The sequence below is a fragment of the Budorcas taxicolor genome, chromosome 25 (assembly GCF_023091745.1).
Source record: "Budorcas taxicolor isolate Tak-1 chromosome 25, Takin1.1, whole genome shotgun sequence".
NCBI lineage: Eukaryota > Metazoa > Chordata > Mammalia > Artiodactyla > Bovidae > Budorcas > Budorcas taxicolor.
In genome coordinates this window covers 20,593,259-20,615,643 of record NC_068934.1, presented here as the reverse complement: position 1 = coordinate 20,615,643, position 22,385 = coordinate 20,593,259, and the positions used below count along the sequence as shown (strand labels likewise).

Genomic DNA, 22,385 nt, shown 5'->3' with positions numbered 1-22,385 from the left:
ATGTAGAACAGAGAAATAAAACTGTTTGTCAAATGACCTTTTAGGATTCAGAGATAATTTCGTGGTGAAATCAAGGTAGGGGAAGGGGAAAGCCTTTGGATTCCCAGTCCTTCATGATTTTTCCAAAGACAACTGCCATTGGTGCACAAAGATCTCTCTGAGGATTTCACATCATGTAAAGAAATGAAGACAGACATGAATGTTACCTTGTGAACTTTATAAAGGAGATACGAAATGAGGACACTGTTGTCTTTGCCATATGTATCTAAGCATCCCCACAAAAATGCATTTTTCTTGAGAAAACCACTCCTATACAGATGTGAAAAAAAATGGCTTCTAAATCTCCTACCATCCTACAAACATATATATAAATAATAATTTCTTACAAGTTTTACAAAGCTATAGCATAAGCACTAGTATTTTAATGTCCAAAATAATACATTTATATTACATAATATACGGGGTGAAATGAAAAACAGTTCGTTATTTTCTATATAAAACTTACTCTCTAGAGATTTCCTTTATTTATATTTTAACAAATATTTTATTTAGAAACCAGTGATAGTGCAAAAAAAAAAATATTGGCTGTATAGTACAAAGAACACTGATTAATATTCTGTAATAACATGAGTGGAAAAAATTGATAATAGATACATGTATATGTATAACTGAATCACTTTGATGTACACCCAAAACTAACACAACATTGTTAATCAACTATGCTCCAATATATAATAAAAATTAAAATACATCAGCCCTCAAAGAAATTACACTGCAGTGTTGTGCAGTCACTCAGTCATGTCCAACTCTTTGTGACCCCATAGACTGTAGCACTCCAGGCTTCCCTTTCCTTCCCTATCTCCCGTAGTTTCCTCGAATTCACGTTCATTGAGTCGGTATTGGTGTCTATCCATCTCATCCTCTGACTCCCTCTTCTCCTTTGGACTTTGATCTTTCCTAGCATCAGTCTCTTCCAATGAGTTGGCCCTTCAAATCAGATGGCCAAAGTATTGGAGCTTCAGCATCAGTCCTTCCAGTGAATATGCAGGATTTATTTCCTTTAGGATTGACTGGTTTGGTTTCCTCGCAGTCTAAGACACTCTCAAGAGTCTTCTGCACCACAGTTCAAAAGCATCAATTCTTTGGCATTCAGCCTCCTTTATGGTCTAGCTCTCTCATCTGTATGTGACTACTGGAAAAACCAGAGCTTTGACTATACGGACCTTTGTCGGCAAAGTGATGTCTCTGCTTTTTACTATCATCTGTAGGTTTATCATAGCTTTCCTTCTAAGAGCAAGGGTCTTTAAATTTCATAGCTGCTATCACCATCCACAGTGAATTTTAAACCCAAGAAAATAAAATGTCATTGCTTCCACTGTTTCCCTTTCTATTTGTCATAGAGTGATGGGACCGGGATGCCATGATCTTAGTTTATTGAATGTTGAGTTGTAAGCCAGCTTTTTCACTCTCCTCTTTCACCCTCATCAAGAGGCTCTTTAGTTCCTTTTCACTTTCTGCCATTAGAGGGGTATTATCTGCATATCTGAGGTTGTTGCTATTTATCTTGGCAATCTTGATTCCAGATTGTGAGTCATCCAGCCCAGGATTTCGCATGATGTACTCTGCATATATGTTAAATAAGCAGGGTGACAATATACAGTCTTGTCCTACTCCTATCTCAGTTTTGAACCAGTCCATTGTTCCATGTCCAGTTCTAACTGTTACTTCTTGACCTGCATACAGGTTTCTCAGGAGGCAGGTAAGATGGTCTGCTATTCCCATCTCTTTAAGAATTTTCTACAGTTTGCTGTGATCCACAAAATCAAAGGCTTTAGTGTAATCAATGAAACAGAAGGAGATGTTTTTGTAGAATTCCCTTGCTTTCTCCATGATCCAACAAGTGTTGGCAATTTGATCTCTGGTTCCTCTGCCTCTTTGAAACCCAGCTTGTACATATGGAAATTTTTAGTTCACATACTTCTGAAGCCTAGCTTGACAGATTTTGAGCATTACCTTGCTAGAATGTGAAATGAGAGCAGTTGTATGGTATTTTATACATTTTTTGGCATTGCCCTTCTTTGGGATTAGAATGAAAACTCCCAAGGCCACTGTGGAGTTTTCCAAATTTGCTGATGTATTGAGTAAAGCACATTAATAGCAACATCTTTTAGGCTTTTAAATAGCTTAGCTGGTATTCCATCATCTCAACTAACTTTGTTTGTAGTAATGCTTCCTAAGGTCCACTTGACTTCGCATTTCAGGATGTCTGGCTCTAGGTGAGTGATCACACCATCATGGGTATCTCGATCATGAATACCTTTTTTGTTCAGTTCTTCTTTGTATTCTTGCCACCTCTTCTTAATCTCTTCTGGTCCTGTTAGGTCCTTGCTGTTTCTGTCCTTCTTCATGCCCATCCTTGCATGAAATGTTCCCTTGATATATCCAGTTTTCTTGAAGGGACCTCTAGTCTTTCCCATTCTATTGTTTTCCTCTGTTGTTGTTGTTGTTGTTTTTTTTTTTTTTTTGCATTGTTCACTTAAGAAGTCCTTCTTATCTCTCCTTGCTATTCTCTGGAACTCTGCATTCAGTTGAATATATCTTTCCCTTTCTCCCTTGCCTTTCATTTTTCTTCTTCTTTCCTCAGCTATTTGTATAGCCTCCTCAGACAACCACTTTGCCTTCTTGTATTACAGCCTCCTTTACAGTGTTATGGATCTCCATGAGCAGTACGAAAAGGCAAAAAGATACAACACTGGAAGATGAGCCCCCAGGTCAAAGGTGTCCAATATGCTACTGGGGAAGTTGTTGTTCAATCTCAAAGTCTTGTCCAACTCTTTGCAACTCCATGAACTGTAGCACACCAGGCTTCCCTGTCCTTCATCATCTTTCAGAGTTTGCTCAAACTCATGTCCACTCAGTCAGTGATGCCATGCAACCATCTCATCCTCTGTTGCCCCATTCTCCTTCTGCCCTCAATCTTTCCCAGCATCAGGGTCTTTGCCAGTGAGTCAGCTCTTGCATCTGGTAGCCAAAGGATTGGAGCTTCAGCTCCAGCATCAGCCCTTCCAGTGAATTTTCAGGGTTGATTTCCTTTATGATGGACTGGTTTGATTTCCTTGCTGTCCAAGGGACTCTCAAGAGTCTTCTCTAGCACCGCAGTTCAAAAGTATCAATTCTTCTGCACTCAGCTTTGTTTATGGTCCAACTCTCAGATCTTTACATGATTACTGGAAAAACCATAGTTTTGACTATATGAACCTTTGTCAGCAAAGTGATGTCTCTGCTTTTTAATATGCTGTCTAGATTGGTCATAGCTTTTCTTCCAAGGAGCAAATGTCTTTTAATTTTGTAGCTGCAGTTACCATCCACAGTGATTTCTGAGCTCAAGAAAATAAAATCTGTCATTGTTTCCACTTTTTCCCAATCTGTTTGCCAGGAAGTGATAGGACTGGATGGCATGATCTTAGTTTTTTGAATGCTGAGTTTTAAACCAGCTTTTTCACTGTCCTCATTCACCCTCATCAAGAAGCTCTTTCGTTCCTCTTTGTTTTTTGACATGAGAGTGGTATCATCTTCATATCTGAGGTTGTTGATATTTCTCCTGGCAATCTTGATTCCAGCTTGTGAGTCATCTAGCCCAGCAGTTTGCATGATATACTCTTCATATTGGGGATAAACAGAGGGCAATTGCTGATAACTCTAGAAAGAATGAAGAGGCTGGGCCAAAGCAGAAATGATGTTCAGTTGTGGATGTGTCTAGTGGTGAAAATCTGATGCTGTAAAGAACAATATTGCATAGGAACATGGAATGTTAGGTCCATGAATCAAGATAAATTGCATGAGATAAAGCAGGAAATGGGAAGATTGAACATTGACATTTTAGGAATCAGTGAACTAAAATGGAAGGAAATGAGCAAATTTAATTCAGATGACCATTTTATCTACTACTGTGGAGTAGTCCTCATAGTAAACAGAAGAGTCCAAAATGCAGTACCTGGGTGCAATCTCTAAAACAACCAAATCAGTTCATCTCCAAGGTAAACCATTCAACACCACAGTAATCCATCTGTACCCCAACCACTGATACTGAAGAAGCTGAAGTAACTAGTTCTATGAAAACCTATGAGACCTTCTAGAGCTAACACCTCCCAAAAATGTCCTTTTCATCATAGGGGATTGGAATGCAAATGTAGGAAGTCAAGAGATACCTGGAGTAACAGGCCAAGTTTGGCCTTGGGGTACAAAATCAAGCAAGGCTAAGACTAACAGTTCTGTCAAGAGAACACACTGGTCATAGCAAACACCGTTTCCCAACACTGAAATAGAAATAGATAAAACAATAAACATATTAACAGTAAGATAATTTGCACTGATGACAAGGGCTGCAAAAGACCTTTAAGAACTATATGATAAAGACTTTGAGATAGAAGTGTGCTTTGATAGAGTAATCAGTTATTATGTTTCATAGAAGATAATATGTGAGCTGAAACATACATTTTTTAAGTAGAAGTTTCCTATGTAGCTATTTGGAAAGAGAGTTCTGCAGGCTAAGATAACAGCAAGTGTAAAGATTCCTAGATGAGAATGAACTTGAAACGTTTGATGGACTATAAACAAAGGACATTGTTACAAGCAGGATATCCTTAAAGACTTTGCATTTTATTATCATGTGGCAGAGGAAATGGGAAATGTGGTTTGGTGTGGGAAGAAGATCAAGGGCAAAAATAAAGCTGAATCTCAGAGGGGATATGTTGTAAGATCTAGGGCAAAGTATAGTTTGTATAAGTCACATCATATTTCATTAGGTGACATCCTGTTCCAGTGAACTTTAAAGTGAACAGTGGCCTTACTTGCAATTTTAAAACAGACTAAAGCTAGCAATATAAATGAAAATGTAATGACATTGTGTAAAATCATTGTCTTGGCCTTGCTCATGGATGGGTCAAGCCAAACCTGAGTAGTGTCAATTACAGGCTTTATTTAGTTAGAGGGACTAACTGGAAAGATGTGAGCTTTTTTTTTTTCTTTTTCTTTTTTTTTAATAGAAAGATGAACAAATTAGGGAAGCATTGTTCACAGAAATCTGTGGTCTCTGGCAGGAAAAATCTACAGTGTAATGAAGGAGTGAATCCAGAATCTAATACAGGAGGCCAATTCACAAGCTTGTGATCCAAAAAAAGAAAGGAAGTAAAAAACTATGAGATTAAGAATAGGTTGAAACTTAAGAGGAAGGATAGCTTACTACAATGGCTATGAAAGGTGAGGAGTTGGAGGTTACATCTATGTATTGTTGATTCTGCTCTCCGAAGTGACCCTGAAAATGTCAGGAGGGCTGGATGAGCAGATGAGATGATTTCACCCATGTTCAAATATATCGATCGCTCCACTGGGAATTTTGTCTTGCCTAAAGAATGTTTACTTAAAATGAAGTATTAGGTTGATGCCATTCATTGTTTACTTTTGGCATCTGAGTTTAGCTGTTGCTCAGGAAGTTGTCTATTATGTCAACATAGGCTGCCGTCTATGGGGTCGCACAGAATCGGACACGACTAAAGCGACTTAGCACCAGCAGCACCATACATACATATTTTGTGCCTGTCGTAGATCTAACTTTTATATATATATACTGTGTTGAGAGGAGCCATGATATGAATGCAGTGAATCAAATAACTATCAAATAATTTCCTGCATGAATGAGCATTGAAAAATCTGCATTTCAAAGCTATGTTAACTTTGAGTCCTGGCCAAGACCTGCTTGACGTCGTCACATTAGCTCTATTTCCATTATCTAACTGTATTATGAGAAACAGAAAACATAACCAAATTGTTCAGTGGAACCTGGAACATCTCACTCCAGAGAACAGCACCCACACTTATTCTGCAGTAACAGAAGGTTAGGGCCATCCAAGATTATAACAAAGACTCAATAGGAAGGGTGATCTGAATCATTACTTCATTTCTTTTTATTGAGATAGCTTCTTTCCCTGACAAAAGAGAAATAACATTTTCAACTAAGTATTTATTTAAAAAAAATTTTATGTGTCCTTTCTCATGTGTCAGGTATTGTGTTAGGTGCTAGCTCTACAGTTCTGAACAAAACAGACAACTTATACATATATATATAAATAAATTAAAATTAGTGATAAATTATATAAAGAAAACAAACATAATCAGCCATAGCAGGTCTCTAGCTACTCAGGCAAGCAAATAAAAGGGACCATTTTGAGTATAAGTTTTTTATTCAACTTTACTCCCCCCTGTCCAGTTAACAAAGCCCCTCCATCCTATTTCTTAACAGACTTTTATTTTGCTCTTATCAGATTTTTATGAAATGTGACAGGGCAAGGTTAATGTGAGGGAACTACATCTGTGTCCTGTTTCTTATATATTTCCAGTTGCAGCTCTTACTGTTGTCTTTTTTTTTTTTCAATCTTGTGATATGACCAAAAAGAAAGATTTCTTAAATTGCTATTCTAGGAATCTACACTCTCATCTTAAAGATAAATCTTATACCACACATTAGTAGGAAACAGAGAACACTGGGAAAAATCAAAGCCATAGTCACTCTCAAGAAATTGACCCCAGGGGCTGTATAGGAGACAATAAGTAGGATGGGATGCTATCTGTAGATATATTGCTGACATTATATACCAAAGACAGTAGTTTTGTTGGGAGTATACTACTGTGACAGGAGAAGACAACAGACTTTCCTGCTTCATTGATCCACTAGATCCACTAGATCCACTGATCCAAACATGGAACTACACGAAAAGGGTAAACGCCAATTGTGCCTGTTTGCTGGATATGACTCCAGCAACTATTCTCTTTTCTTCTTCTCTTTTGCCCCAGAGGCCACATTTCATATCTTGAAGTGGATATTTATATGTTATTGTCTTACTAGGGTCTGTATGCTTGTCCCCAGTTACCCCTGTGTTACCATGAGATTTCCTCAAGGTTGTGTGTCTCTCTTTATTTTGGTACCTGGGGATGTCTTTGTCATTGGGACTCAACTTTACATCATTTTAAAAACTTATAAGCAACTTAAAATATTTTTAGCAGTGGGATCTGGAGATTGGGTGGCAGTGGGAGATGGTTGTCTCTATATAGTTCAGTCTACCTTGGAATGTAAACCTAAAGAAAAAGTAGTTCTGCAATAAATGCTGGAAAGAGTGTGGAGAGAAAGGAACCCTCCTACACTGTTAGTGGGAATGTAAATTGGTACAAACACTGTGGAGAACAGTATGGAGTTTCCTTAAAAACTAAACACAGAACTACCATATGATCCAGCAGTCCCACTCCTCGGCATATATCCTGAGAAAACCATAATTCAAAAAGATGCATGCACCCTAGTGTTCACTGCAGCACTACTTAACAATAGCCAAGACATGGAAGCATCCTAAATGCCCATCGATAAAGGAGTGGATAAAGAAGACGTGGTACATATATACAGCAAAATACTACTAAGCCATAAAAAAAGTGAAATACTGCCATTGGCAGCAACATGGATGGACCTCACGATTATCATGCTAAGTGAAGGAAATCAGACAGGGGAATGCAAATATCATATGATACAACTTGTGGAATATAAAAATGTTACAAATAAACTTATTTAAAAAAATAGAAATAGACCTCACAGGCTTAGAAAATCATGGTTACCTAAGGGGAAAGGCGGAGTAAATTAGCACTTTGAAATGAGCATATACACACTGCTGTTATATGAACGAGATAACTAATAAGGCCCTACTATATAGCACTGAGAATTCTACTCAATATACTGTAATAACCTATATGGGAAAGAATTTGAAAATGAAGGGGTATATGTATAACTGAATCACTTTGTTGTACAGCTAAAAGTAACACAACATTGTAAACCAAAATATATTCCAATTAAAATAAAAATTTAAAAAGAAGAAAACAGTCTAGAACCTGAAATTTTGTTACATTCATAGTAAAACAGAAATAATAATGCCAGGTTCACAGATGTTTGATTATCACTTACAATCATATCTGAATAACTCCTACTACTTAACAGGACCCAAGGAAATAAGAGTTTTAGCATTAATTGAGTAGAGATACAGGCTGATTTGAGAAACAAAAGGAGAAACATCACAAGAGGAGTGATTCGAAAGGAGGTTTATGATAAAGATGGCAGATGCTAAAAGGATCCAATTTAGAGTGACTCTAAAGTATATTTCCTTGCCATCAAGGTATCATAATTGAAATCATGTCAATTCAAGGGGAAAAAATGTAAGCTATGTCTCTGAATTCTAGTGATCAAAATATATCATGAAACACATTAGTTCCTAAAAAACAGACTGAGTGTGCATTACATGGTATGTTATCATGGAATTTACGCTGGGCAATTATGTATTAAAACTAACATGTGTTTGGGGAATGAGTATAGGCTAGGAGGAAAGGGAGAATCTAGTCAGGTGAATGATGACCAGAACCACATGTAAAAATTGTGATCTCTCTTGTTTTTATAGGAGTCACAGCTGAAAGCAATGAAAGAGACTGTACAACTCTGCCTCTCAACTGTTTTCCGTGATCAGCATCCTCCCCATTTGAATCCCTTCAGGCCATATCGAACTCAGATATCAGTCCCAACCATGATAAGTGACTCGAGGACTGCATATGTAAGCACAACAGCCAAGGTACTTTCTTGACTTCGATCTGTATTATCATCAGAGTGAATCCAAGTAAGATAGCAAATTCATTGAAAAATCAGGATGTAAATGGGAGATAGTAACCCAGTTTGTAAAGTCTTCATAGTCACTTGGAGAATATTGGAAAACAAATTTTCTTTATAAGAGAACAAGCTGTTTCTTAGGCAGAATTATTATCATCACTATTTTACAATATTATAAGAAAATATCTTGAATTATATTCCAGTTTTCACCAGGGGTTTATTATGGAAAATACTTTCTTCTAGGGTATAACCACCATCCTTACAAAAGTGGATACATTTTTCAGAAATTAAGCCTGTAGTTCTCAACACTGTAACTGTACATTAGAATCACTTGGGATTGTTATTAAAAAAAAAAAAAGTCTTAATACTTGGGGCTCACCTCTGACAAATTCTTCCTGGTTTGGCTCCAGTCATCATTAGTTTTTAAGAGCTCCCTAGGGGATTAGGAGGGCTTCCCTGTGGCTCGGTGGTAAAGAATCCACCTGTCAATGCAGGAGACATGGGTTCCATCCCTGGGTTAGGACGATCCCCTGGAGAAGGAAATAGAAAATAGAAACCCACTCCAGTATGCTTGCCTGGAAAATCCCATGGACAGAGGAGCCTGGTGGCCTACAGTCCATGGGGTTTCAAAAGAGTTGGATGCGACTTAGCAACTTAAACAACAAGAATTTAAGCAAATCCCTGCCATCATTCTACTTTATACAGGACAAAAGAGGGCATTTCAGTTCTGCTTTTGTTTCAATCATCAGAACCTTCAGTTTGCAAGCTCTACTTTTAAATAAATATTGACAATCTGAAATTGTTATTAAAGAAAGGAGTTTAGTTTCAGGCAGTATACTTGAATGTGCAATTCTTGTATCACTTGCCTCAGGATCACTTGCTGTTGAAATAAATGCTATAGAGAGGAGTCCAACTTCTAAAGCAAATCCATGGTGGGCTAGAGTATGGTGGGCAAAAATCCCTGAGGATCACTGTTACAAATACCTACCAATACAGTCATCTGGGGATGTGGCCAATCTGTAGATGAGGGGAATGCTGTTTTCAGGATGCAGAGTCAAAATTAAGTCAAACAAAATAAATCTACTGTTTTTTTTTTCTCCTCTAACGGGCTGATTTCTCAAAAACAGATTAATCTGTGTAACCTTCTTTTTCTGTTAAAATCATTTGAAATAAGTCTTTCCATTTTATATTATCTTCTTTGTTTTTATTATGCAATGAAGGATCTCAAAAAATCTAGGCCAATATTTTTCACCTTTACATCTCTCTGATCCTCCTTTGAAAACAGTGGGTTTTTTTTGTTGTTGTTGTTTGTTTAATTTAACCAAACTCATGGAAGAAAGTTGCATAATAATATATTTTTACATTTAAAAAAATTCCTGGTAAGTGTATTGAAGCAGATTATTGGTTAAGTGTACAGCTACCTTACACAATCTCTGCCACCTATCAGAAGGCCACATACTCCTCCACTTCAGGTTAGTTTAAGGGAGAAGCATAGATTCAACCGTATTAAGTCCAGTGACTTGGAGCAAAGCAGCTTTGTGATTTTATGGGCATATGACACTTGTCTCCAACTTAAAGTATATTTATTAGGCTCATTAGTAAAATGGGGCTCTTTATGACCCTGAATATACGGAAGAAATTACTGATTGTTACTTTAACTGACTTATTAATAAATAGGTATCCTGTCATTGAAATAAATAATACATATGTATTATTATTTCTCTAGGTTTAACAGGAAAACACAGGAAGCATTTAGATGCATGTAGTTTACAGAATGCTTATTTTTAAAAAAAAATAATATCTAATTATTTAAGATAAAGTTCAATAAATCTAAGTTGATATACCATAGAGCATTCTGTTTTACAAATTAGCATTAAAAGCCTCTGTGGCATTTCTCTTTTGCATATATTATTTATCTTTTCAAATATGGTGGCAGTTGTATTTTATGTACGTGTGTGTGTGCTTTGTTCAGTTTCAGATGTGTATATATTTCCTTTTCTCCTTTGCCTTTCGCTTCTTAGTCACTCAGTCATGTCCAGCTCCTTGTGACCCATTGGACTGTAGCCTGCCAAGCTCCTCAGTCCATGGGCTTCTCCAGGCAGCAATACTGAGTGGGTTGCCATGCCCTCCTCCAGGGGACCTTCCAGACACAGGAACTGAACACACATCTGCTCTGTCCCCTGTACTGCAGGCAGATGCTTTACCTGCTGAGTCACTGCGGAAGCCCTATTTGTCTTTCTTGGGACTTGAATCTCTGTGCAGGCACCTCACAGATAATATTTGAAAAATCCTGAATAATAAAATGTGATATATGGTGTATGTAGGAGAAGTAAACTTTGCAGTCATGGAACAATTTTTATCCAAAATGTTAACTTTCAAATGAGGACCTCAAACTACAAAGTCTTTGGAGTTGGTTAATTATAGTCTCGGGGCTTCCCTGGTGGTTCAGTGGTAAAGAATCTGCTTGCAATGTTGGAGATCCAGGTTCGATCCCTGGGTCACGAAGATCCCCTGGAGAAGGAAATGGCAACCCACTCCTGTATTCTGGCCTTGAGAATTTCATGGACAGAGGAACCTGACAGGCTACAGTTCATGATCACAAAGAGTCGGACACGACTGAGAGATTAACACACAATTATAGCCTCAGTGATATGTGCCCGAGAGGGAGCTGTGAGACCGTCATATCACTTAACCTCTCTGTGCCTCAGTTTCCTCAGTGCTATCTCAGGTCATTGTTGTGACATGAGCATTACAAATCATAAATTTTCTTAATTTCCTTGATACACATGATATCAATTCAGTTCAGTCGCTCAGTCATGTCCGACCCTTTGCAACCCCATGGACTGCAGCACGCTAGGCTTCCCTGTCCATCACCAACTCCTGGAGCTTACTCAAACTCATGTCCATCAAGTCAGTGATGCCATCCAACCATCTCATCCTCTGTCATCCCCTTCTCCTGCTTCAATCTTTCCCAGCATTAGGGTCTTTTCCAATGAGTCAGTTCTTCGCATCAGGTGGCCGAAGTATTGGACTTTCAGCTTCAGTATCAGTCCTTCCAGTGAATATTCAGGACCAGTGATTTCAGTTAGGATTGACTGGTTGGATTTCCTTGCAGTCCAAGGGGCTCTCAAGAGTCTCATCCAACACCACAGTTAAAAAGCATCAATTCTTTAGTGCTCAGCTTTTTTATAGTCCAACTATCAAGTCCATACATGACTACTGGAAAAACCATAGCTTTGACTAGTGCAACAAGAGACCGACCCAGACTTGCCTGTGAGTGTCCCAGAGTCTCCAGTGAAGGCGTGGGTCGGCAGTGGCCTGCTGCATGGTCAGGGGCACTGAGTGCAGTGATGCGTGCATGGGACATTTTGAAGGAGATCACCATTATCTTCATTACCTCCACTATAGTTTGGCCTCAGGAAAAACAACAGGAAGGGAACTCAGTCCTGGACACCAACAGAAAATTGGATTAAAGATTTACTAAGTTTAACTTATATGCAGAGTACATCATCACCCCACTCCAGTACTCTTGCCTGGAAAATCCCATGCATGAAGAGCCTGGTAGGCTGCAGTTCATAGGGTCGCGAAGTGTCAGACACAACTGAGTGACTTGACTTACACTTTTCACTTTCATGCATTGGAGAAGGAAATGGCAACCCACTCCAGTGTTCTTGCTTGGAGAATCCCAGGGACGGGGGAGCCTGGTTGGCTGCTGTCTATGGGGTCACACAGAGTCGGACACGACTGAAGCGACTTAGCAGCAGCAGCAGCAGAGTACATGATGAGAAACGCTGGGCTGGAAGAAACACAAGCTGGGATCAAGATTTCCGGGAGAAATATCAATAACCTCAGATATGCAGATGACACCACCCTTATGGCAGAAACTGAACAGGAACTAAAAAGCCTCTTGATGAAAGTGAAAGAGGAGAGTGAAAAAGTTGGCTTAAAGCTCAACATTCAGAAAACTAAGATCGTGGCATCCGGTCCCATCACTTCATGGGAAATAGATGGGGAAAGAGTGGAAACAGTGTCAGACTTTATTTTGGGGGGCTCCAAAATCACTGCAGATGGTGACTGCAGCCATGAAATTAAAAGATGCTTACTCCTTGGAAGAAAAGTTATGACCAACCTAGATAGCATATTCAAAAGCAGAGACATTACTTTGCCAACAAAGGTCTGTCTAGTCAAAGCTATGGTTTTTCCTGTGGTCATGTATGGATGTGAGAGTTGGACTGTGAAGAAAGCTGAGAGCCGAAGAATTGCTGCTTTTGAACTGTGGTGTTAGAGAAGACTCTTGAGAGTCCTTTGGACTACAAGGAGATCCAACCAGTCCATTCTAATGGAGATCAGTCCTGGGTGTTCTTTGGAAGGAATGATGCTAAAGCTGAAACTCCAGTACTTTGGCCACCTCATGCAAAGAGCTGACTCATTGGAGAAGACTCTGATGCTGGGAGGGATTGGGGGCAGGAGGAGAAGGGGACGACAGAGGATGAGATGGCTGGATGGCATCACCGACTCGATGGACGTAAGTTTGAGTGAATTCCAGGAGTTGGTGATGGACAGGGAGATCTGGCATGCTGCAATTCATGGAGTCAGACACAACTGACTGACTGAACTGAACTGAAACATGGCCCTGCCCATCAGAACAAGACCCAGTTTCCACTTAGTCAGTTTCCCCCATTTGCCTTGTCTAACTCAATGAACCTATGAGCCATGCCATGTAGGGCCACCCAAGACAGATGGGTCATGGTGGAGAGTTCTGACAAAACATGGTCCACTGGAGAAGGGAATGGCAAACCACTTCAGTATTCTTGCTTTGAGAACCCGGTGCACATTATGAAAAGGTGAAAGGATAGGACATTGAAAGGTGAACTCCCCAGGTTGGTAGGTGCCCAATATGCTACTAGAAATCAGTGGAGGAATAACTCCAAAAACAATGAAGGGATGGAGCAAAAGCAAAAATAGCACCCAGTTGTGAATGTGACTGGTGATGGAAGTAAAATCCGATGCTGTAAAGAGCAATATTGCATAGGAACCTGGAATGTTAGGTCAATAATTCAAGGCTAATTGGAAGTGGTCAAACAGGAAATGGCAGAGTGAACATTGACATTTTAGGAATCAGTGAACTAAAATGGACTGGAATGGTTGAATTTAATTTAGATGACCATTATATCTACTACTGTGGGCAGGAATCCCTTAGAAGAAATGGAGTAGCCATCACAGTCAACAAGAGAGTCTGAAATGCAGTACTTGGGTGCAATCTCAAAAACGACAGAATGTTCGTTTCTGAGGCAAACCATTCACTATCACAGTAATCCAAGTCTATGCCCCAACCAGTAACACTGAAGAAGCTTAAGTTGAATGGTTCTGTGAAGATCCACAAGACCGTCTAGAACCCACACCCAAAAGAGATGTCCTTATCATTATAGGGGACTGGAATGCAAAAGGAAGAAGCCAAGAGATATCTGGAGTAACAGGAATATTTGGCCTTGGAGTACAAAATGAAGCAGGGCAAAGGCTAATAGAGTTTTGCCAAGAGAACACACTGCTCATAGCAAACACCCTCTTCCAAAAACACAAAAGAAGACTCTACACATGGGACGTCACCAGATGGTCAATACCAAAATCAGATTGATTATATTCTCTGTAGCCAAAGATGGAGAAGCTCTATACAGTCAGCAAAATGAAGACTAGGAGCTGACTGTGGCTCAGATCATGAACTCCTTATTGTCAAATTCAGACTTAAATTTAAGAAAGTAGGGAAAACCACAAGATCCTTCAGGTATGACCTAAATCAAATCCCTTATGATTATACATGTGATATATGGCTGTTATAATCCACATTAAAAAAAAATCTTTGCCTCTTCTTTGAAAAGTGTATTTGAATGGTTTTTCCTGAAATCTGTAAAACAAATCCAAGTAAGCAATTTTTAACCTACATCTGGAAAAAAAGCAAAATCATCCCCAAAATGTCATTTTGTTTTAATTTTTTCCAGAAGATTAGATAAATGCAGACAGGTTTTTATTGCATCATGTATGTGGGTATATATGTGTATACATGAATCCAATAGACATATGCACTTCACATACAAATTATATACTCACTATGGATTTTAAAAGCTGCAGATTTCATTAATTGAGAAGTACAATATTATGAGAATTTACTGATGAAAGATTAAAAAATAATTTACATGTTGGCACTTTTTAAATATTCTGGAGCATGTCTGCTACATAGTCATTTAGACCCACAGCTTAAGTTTCTGCTGAGGAAACAATCAGGTTTTAAAACAGTGAATACTCCAGCGGTCTGCTGGAGATGGCTGATACATACCTATAAAAGCTGGTTACACAAATTTTCAGAGTTTATAGTAGTTATTAAACACTTACTATTAAATATTAATTATATACATTTACAATAAGTAAATTATACTAAAAGCAAATATCAGTATCAAAACTACTATATCATGCTGATATCTCTAAAGCTACTATGTAAATATATTTTTCTAAGACTTCCTAATTTTGAAATTTTGATCAACTAACCCCTTAGATTGTACTCCCATAGATATAAAATGAAGACAATAACAGCACATCCTTATCGAATTGTTGTGAAGATTAAGAAAATTAACATAGAGCATTTAGTATATGAAATAGTGTCTCATCCTGGAAAACAGTCAATGCATGTTCAAAATAAGTACTATTAATATATGTGGAAATGAAGACAATACTTGGAGAAGATTTTTGGTAGGATATTAATTTAAACAAAAACTACCTAGTTTCACTGTGCAGAATTAAGAACACACTCAAATAAGCACAGCTGCAATTTTTTAGCATAAAAGTATGGATGAGGGAGGAGGTGGGAACGGCCGTGGCTGCCACGGTGACCCGGGGCCCCGCCATCCTGCAGGCGCCGGCCTCTAGGGCGGCCTGTGCACAGTGTGCAGCCGCGCCCTGGGCCTGGGGCTCCTGTCAGCCGCGCAGTGTTCCCGGTGCGCTGCCCCTCAGGCCGGCCAGCCAAGGGCGCCAGTGGCAGCGGGGTCAGAAAGGTGCTCGAGGCCAACCCCTTCTACGACCGCTACTGCGAAAAGATCCAGCAGTTGTGCAGGTCTGACCCAGCTGCTTTTGAGTCCTGACTAGAGAAGCGCAGTGAGTTTAGCATGCAGCCAGTGGGGCACTCCAAGCAAGGGGACTTTATCACAGGTGTGGAACAGAAGACACTGGGGAAACAGCCTGTGAGCCGAGGATTCACTAAGGACAAGTCTCTCAGTTCAATCTTCAACACTGAGATGGTGAAAGACAAAACTGCCGAAGAAATAAAACAGATTTGGCAGCAGTATTTTGCAGCAAAAGATAACAGTCTACACAGTTATTCCTAAAGAAAAGTTTGATTTGATTTGGAACTGGGCTTAGTCCTGTCCAACATTTCTGTGTGGCCTACCGAGAAGGGAAGGTTATGAGTTTTTTGTCTGGCACTGGACAGGTACTGAACTGCACTTCACTGCACTTATAAATATTCAGATCCCAGGGGAAGCTGCGGCCAGTCAGCTGATTTTATATCACTACCCTGAACTTAAGGAAGAAAATGGTATAGTGCCAATGACAGCAGAGATGGATTCCACATTTCTGAATGATGCTGAGGCACAGTGCATGGCCAGCCAAGTTCAGCTCTTCTATGCCACTGATCGAGAAGAGACCTACAGGTTAGGGGATATCTTTAACTTCAGACCCAGTGAGTTCAAATGTCTGTCACCACAGAGTTGGAGCCAAGTGGACTTGGAGCTGAACTGCAATGTTCTCAGAACCAGGATAAGACTTAGGGCTGTCAGGTTGGCTTATAGAATTTTCTACTCAGCCCTGGATGGTCCTGAGCCTACCCACCCCTTTAACTCTCCGAGGCTCAGTATTGATAATAAGCTGTCTCTAAGGAGTTGCCCTCTGTGCTTACTGCAAGAAGTAACATGGATGTGAGCCCGGTTACTTGATATTCAGGAACAAAGATACCCAAACATTCTGATTACTATCTCCCAGCATACTTGAAGCATCCTTTTCAAGTGTTTGAGATCACATCCAGAGACAATCAAGGATCCACAAGATGGTTGACTTGATCTTATGCACTGTAGGAGTATATCTGTTCTCTGGCCATTTTGACTGCGCAGCTACCAACAGTTAGTTCCTCACCTTTATAAACTGTGACAGGATAGTAAGCTTGAAGACCTGCTGTATTTAGATGTGGTCTTTGCGTACTCTTCCCACTTGGCGGGCCAAAGGCATAACCCAGGTATCCTGTTAGACCCTATGACAACCACATATTGTCATCAGGATTAAGAGTCTATCTAGATGCTCCAGGAATTGCTGTTAGTGTAGCTGGTTTGGAGAAGCCGTAGAATTCAGTAATATTAAACGCACAGGTACAGTGCCTGCTGCCTGCGTATTTTTAATCCATAGTTTGTGACACCTGATTTTTTGCCCATTGGAAGCTGTGTATTTGGAGGGGCTGAATTGTTGCAGTATAAAGAAATCAACTACTTTGTAAAGAGAGGATCAATCCAGATTTGCTTTTTGTTTTTTAAACAACTCTAAACCATGCCAGTATTATATTAATAGAAAAGGTAGGCAGAAGCAAATGTACCCTATTTTGTGTGGGGAAAATGTAGCAATAAAATAAAATCTGGCTTATAAAAAAAAGTATGGATGAATCTTCACAATACATTTAATGTCAGTGATCACAATAGTAAATGTCATAAAGAAAGAATATCAAAAGACAGCAGAAGTGAGAAGCAATTCAGAAAAGTAGTGTAGATAAAAAAACTGATGAAATTATGTTATGAAAGCTCATTATTTCATTTCCATCCCAGGGAGTCACCATCTTCTATCTTTGTTTTTCTTGCCATGCAATTCAAAGTCAACTTTAGCTGCAGTTGACATTGGTAAAGGTCACAGCTGTGGCATCAACTTAATTGGACAAGGATGATTTGTTAATTTTTTTTCCAGTTTGGTAGAAATGCCAAAGTCATTTTAGGGCAACAGGCAACAGTGGCCCTATTCAGGAGCCTCAAGGTATCCAAGTGAAAATTGCATTCTGCTTGGTGCCTGGAGGTTTAAAGCAAGGTGGATTTGTTTTCCCTGTTTTTTTTTTTTTTTCCTGCCAAAAATCTGTTGCAAAGTAATTTCTAAGAACTCTCAAAGAAGTGCACCTGGAATTACCATAGACCAAAGGGTCTCAAACGAGATTGCATTTTTTTAATCATTGGGAGCTTTGCTCACACCTGATGCCAATATTTTCAATTCTATTGTACTCCAGTAGAAGCGCAGGGTAATTCTGGAGATTATTCAAAGCTCCCAGATTATTCATGTTTACAGCCAAGGTTGAGAGGTATTAAAATCTTTACTGTAGGAATAGGAAAAGACTCTCCAAGGTAGCTCACTTGTAAAGAATCCACTTGCCAATGCAGGAGACACGGGTTCGATCCCTGGAGAAGGAAATGGCAACCTACTCCAGTATTCTTGCCTGGAAAATCTCATGGACAGAGGAGCCTGGCAGGCTACAGTCCTTGGGGTCTCAAAGAATCAGGCATGATTTAAAAGCCAAACAACACAATGCAGAAGTAAGCTTGTCCTTTCCCCCCACTTTCCTGTTTCTGAAAGAGATTTCCCAACTAGCCCAGAGGTTTTCAGTTTTAGAAAGATCTGTTTTTCTACCAGCTCTCTGTCCTTAGCTAACCATTTACTGCTAAGTCACTTCAGTCGTGTCCGACTCTGTGTGACCCCATAGACGGCAGCCCACCAGGCTCCCCGTCCCTGGGATTGTCCAGGCAAGAACACTGGAGTGGGTTGCCATTTCCTTCTCCAATGCATGAAAGTGAAAAGTGAAAGTCGCTCAGTCGTGTCCGACTCTTCGCGACCCCATGGACTGCAGCCTACCAGGCTCCTCTGTCCATGGGATTTTCCAGGCAAGAGTACTGGAGTGGGATGCCATCGCCTTCACCAAACAGCTGCTCATGTTCTTTCCATGCTACAGAAATATGTTTTATATCTTTGTATGCCCAGGGTTATTGTGAGAATAAAAATGAAAACATGAGTCTAAAATATTTGCATAAAATATAACATTACATAAAAGGAATTTTGTTTGGGTTTCATTTTTGGTCTTAGGAGATCATAATTGCTTTTTTAATTACTTCCCAGTAGATGTGGCATATTTGTGGCAAGGAAATTAAGTTTAAATTATATAATGTTTTACGTGTTACTCTATGAACATATATATTTCATATACACATAAATATTTTAAACTAACACTATAAATTATAAGATATATGTTTAATATCAGTTCAGTTCAGTCGTTCAGTACCGGCGTCCAGCCCCGGTGGATCCAGGGTGATTCGAAGGTGGGGACGGAGTCGGCGTCTTTGGAAAAATACATATTTAATCACAGATATAGAGAGATTAGAAATGGATAGTGTAGTAGGAAGATCAGTGGAGAAAGAGAGGCTGAATAACTTGGATTACGTGGAATAGCATCTATGCTCCAGATGGGAATTCAGCCAGAAAAACGGGAGCAAGAAAGAAGCGACATGGGGGAAGCAGTCTTTCCGGAAACTGATCCGATTTCTTTATTTTTGGGTTTGCTTATATACCTTTTGTTACACATAGGGATGAATACAGAGTCACGCGGGAGTCAGCAGTCCTGACCTTTGTCAAAATCAGGTGCTTCACATAAATGTATAAAAAAAAGGTCTTAGGAATATTACATCATCTTCTGGCCATGAGTGAGACCTGCTGACATTTTATGATCCTTTCTTTCTGATAACCAAAAATCTTATTTCTTCCAAGGGTGTTTTTTTCTTAAACCAGGCACCACCCTCCAAATAAAGTTGCATTCCTATAGGGTGAGGGTGTAGTGAGTTACAATCAAGAAAGGAATTTATTTAACCCAAGGTTAACATGATTAGTCTTAAAGGTTAATACTTATTTCTCCTATATGCTTAAAGGTTAATACTTATTTCTCCTATATGTTAGTTATATTCATTATAAGGGTAGGGAACATGGAGATTTAGCAGCAAACATCAGCCCAACAAATGAAAATCCTTTCACCAATGCTCCCCTTAAGATCTATTTAGTCTTAAGATATGATAAAGTTACATTTTTACATAACAAGGACACAGTGATATATAACAAAGTACAGTGATCTATTACAAAAGAGAAAATCCATTAGCTCAAAAAGTCTAGTATTGCTAACATCAAAAACTACCATATTTCCTTTGCTATATTCCAAATACATTGATTAATATATTCCCAGGTGCCTAAGGATATAGAGGCCTGGTGGCAATCGTTGACTCAACAAGAAGAAAAAGTCCTATGCTAATTAAGACTCTCAAAATACTCCAAAACTCTCTGTGCTGTTTACGGTTGAGAGGTAGTAAACAATCATGTGCCTAGTGGCAGCAGTATGGATAATCCTGTCACACAAGCTAGTCTGTCAGCAGAGACGTTTGACCTGAGACATCCTTGTCCCACCCAGAGCAGGGAATTAGCAGCAATTATTGACACAAATGAAAAACCCTTCACCAATATAATTCCTAACCAACCCACTTTACTAATAATTTCTAACTCCCCAAAAGAATTTGCCTTTAGTAAGTCTAAAACATCTAATGCCTCTCAGGTTGGGAGGCTGTAAACAATCACATGTGGCCGGACTAACCTATACAGGTGGGCTAGATAACCTTCAGAGCAGTCCGTAAGCTGAAACACTCTTGTCACGCCCAGGAATTTTTATTGCCTTGGAGCTGCAGGTTTACTCCTTCTCCGAGAGAAATGGTTATGGGGGAGAGCCCCCCGTAAAGTCAGAGGTGTAGGTGAGAGCATAAAACAGACTCTGGTTTTGGGGTTAGATGCTCGGGAACAGGGGGTTTCCTGAGGCTTGATCACGCCTTTGCGTATGCCAAGCCTCCTTCTTCATGACCTTTGCCATGGGCGGAGTTCCTCACGCTGGCCCCCGGCAGTTCAGTCGTGTCCAACTCTTTGCGACCCCATGAACCGCAGCACGCCAGGCCTCCATATCCATCACCAACTCCTGGAGTCCACCCAAATCCATGTCCATTGAGTCAGTGATGCCATCCAACCATCTCATCCTCTGTCGTCCCCTTCTCCTCCTGCCCTCAATCTTTCCCAGCATCAGGGTCTTTTCCAATGAGTCAGCTCTTCACATCAGGTGGCCAAAGTATTCTTTAATATGATATAGATAAAAATGGAAACAACAAAGGCCCCTTAATACTTTTTTTTTATTACTGGTGTGCATATTTGTACCTTGAAATAGTCTGAAACCAAATTCTCATTTATTCTTCATCCTTGGTACATGTATGCTGTAATAAAATATTACACAGAGAAATTGATTATTTGGATATCTCTATGAACTTATTTTAAAGACATTTTAGCTCCATGAGGATATAATTCATTTAATCCTTCTGAAATTAAAATAGGAACAAGACATTTTTTATAATAATGTTAATATACATAAGTTTAGGAAAGCATACTGATATTCAGAGAAAATGCTACTGAATATCTTTTATATAAAGAATGACCACCAGTTTGCATTTTCCTTTCTTTTCGTTTACAATTGAGACTTTATTGGTTGTACACATTTCTTATGAACTGAAAATTAAAAGGCATGTAGCTATAATTTCTTTTAAACAGTTATTCCAGTGACTTTCCAGCTTGACATTTGGAAGCAAATTTTTCTTAAGAGTATATCAAGTACCAATATCTTCAAATTTTGATAAACTATTACATAAGTCTCACTAATTGACAGTTTAATATCATATGCACTACAGATTCAAATTTTAAATCTTTCACATCACAATAACAAGGTTACTAGGGAAATTAGATCACTGCCACCAAGGATGTTATGGAGAACATGTCATCCTGACAGTAGCCACGATCAGAGAGTGATTTTCTGTAGGAAACCACTATACTAAGAGAACACGAAAACAGAAGTAATGTGAATGTTCAAAGCATAGTCAATGCACAGCTGTAACTACAAATTGTCATTTAGTATGCTAAGCATTATAGGATATAAAAGCTACTGCCCTACCTATGGATATTTAACACTCAAGACTATCAAAACCTCCCATATTTAACATGTTGCTCTTTTCTGGTTGTTCCAAAACAAAAAACCACCACCAATGGCAACCAGCAATGAGTTAACCTCTTAAAAATGAAGCATTTACACTAAAAAATAAATAAATAAAATAAAATGTGATAAGTTGAGATTGCCTCCTTCTTAAAAATGTTTCTAGAGCTACTAAAAAAAAAAAAAGGTTGTATTTTGCAAAATAATTGATGAAAATATTCACTTGGATTATACTTAGAAGGGAGACAGGAACCAGTGATTAGATGTGGTAAGTACATGTGGGCTTGGTTGCTTTAGTTGTGTCCAAATCTTGGTGACCATATGGACTGTAGCCTGCCAGACTCCTCTTATCCATAGGATTCTCCAGGCAAGAATACTATAGTGGTTTGTCGTGCCCTCTTCCATGGGATCTTCCAGACCCAGGAATCAAACCCAGGTCTCCTGTGTCTCCAGAATTACAGGTGTATTCTTTACCCAGTAAGCTCCCTGGGAAGCCCCATATGATATTAATCAGACTTGGCCTCTTTCTACCTACTTCATCAGATAGTGGACCCTCCTTTTCAGTTTCTCTGTTTT

The 22,385-nt window shown here is 39.2% G+C and overlaps 1 protein-coding gene across 1 annotated transcript in view; it reads left to right on the top strand.

Moving 5' to 3' along the window:
* LUZP2 (leucine zipper protein 2) overlaps positions 1–22,385 on the top strand; it is a 269,908-nt gene that overhangs the window by 208,836 nt on the left and 38,687 nt on the right. Inside the window, exon 6 of the mRNA XM_052662305.1 lies at positions 8,487–8,654. Within this exon, the coding sequence (XP_052518265.1) occupies positions 8,487–8,654 (168 nt within the window). The remainder of the gene's footprint in view (positions 1–8,486; positions 8,655–22,385) is intronic.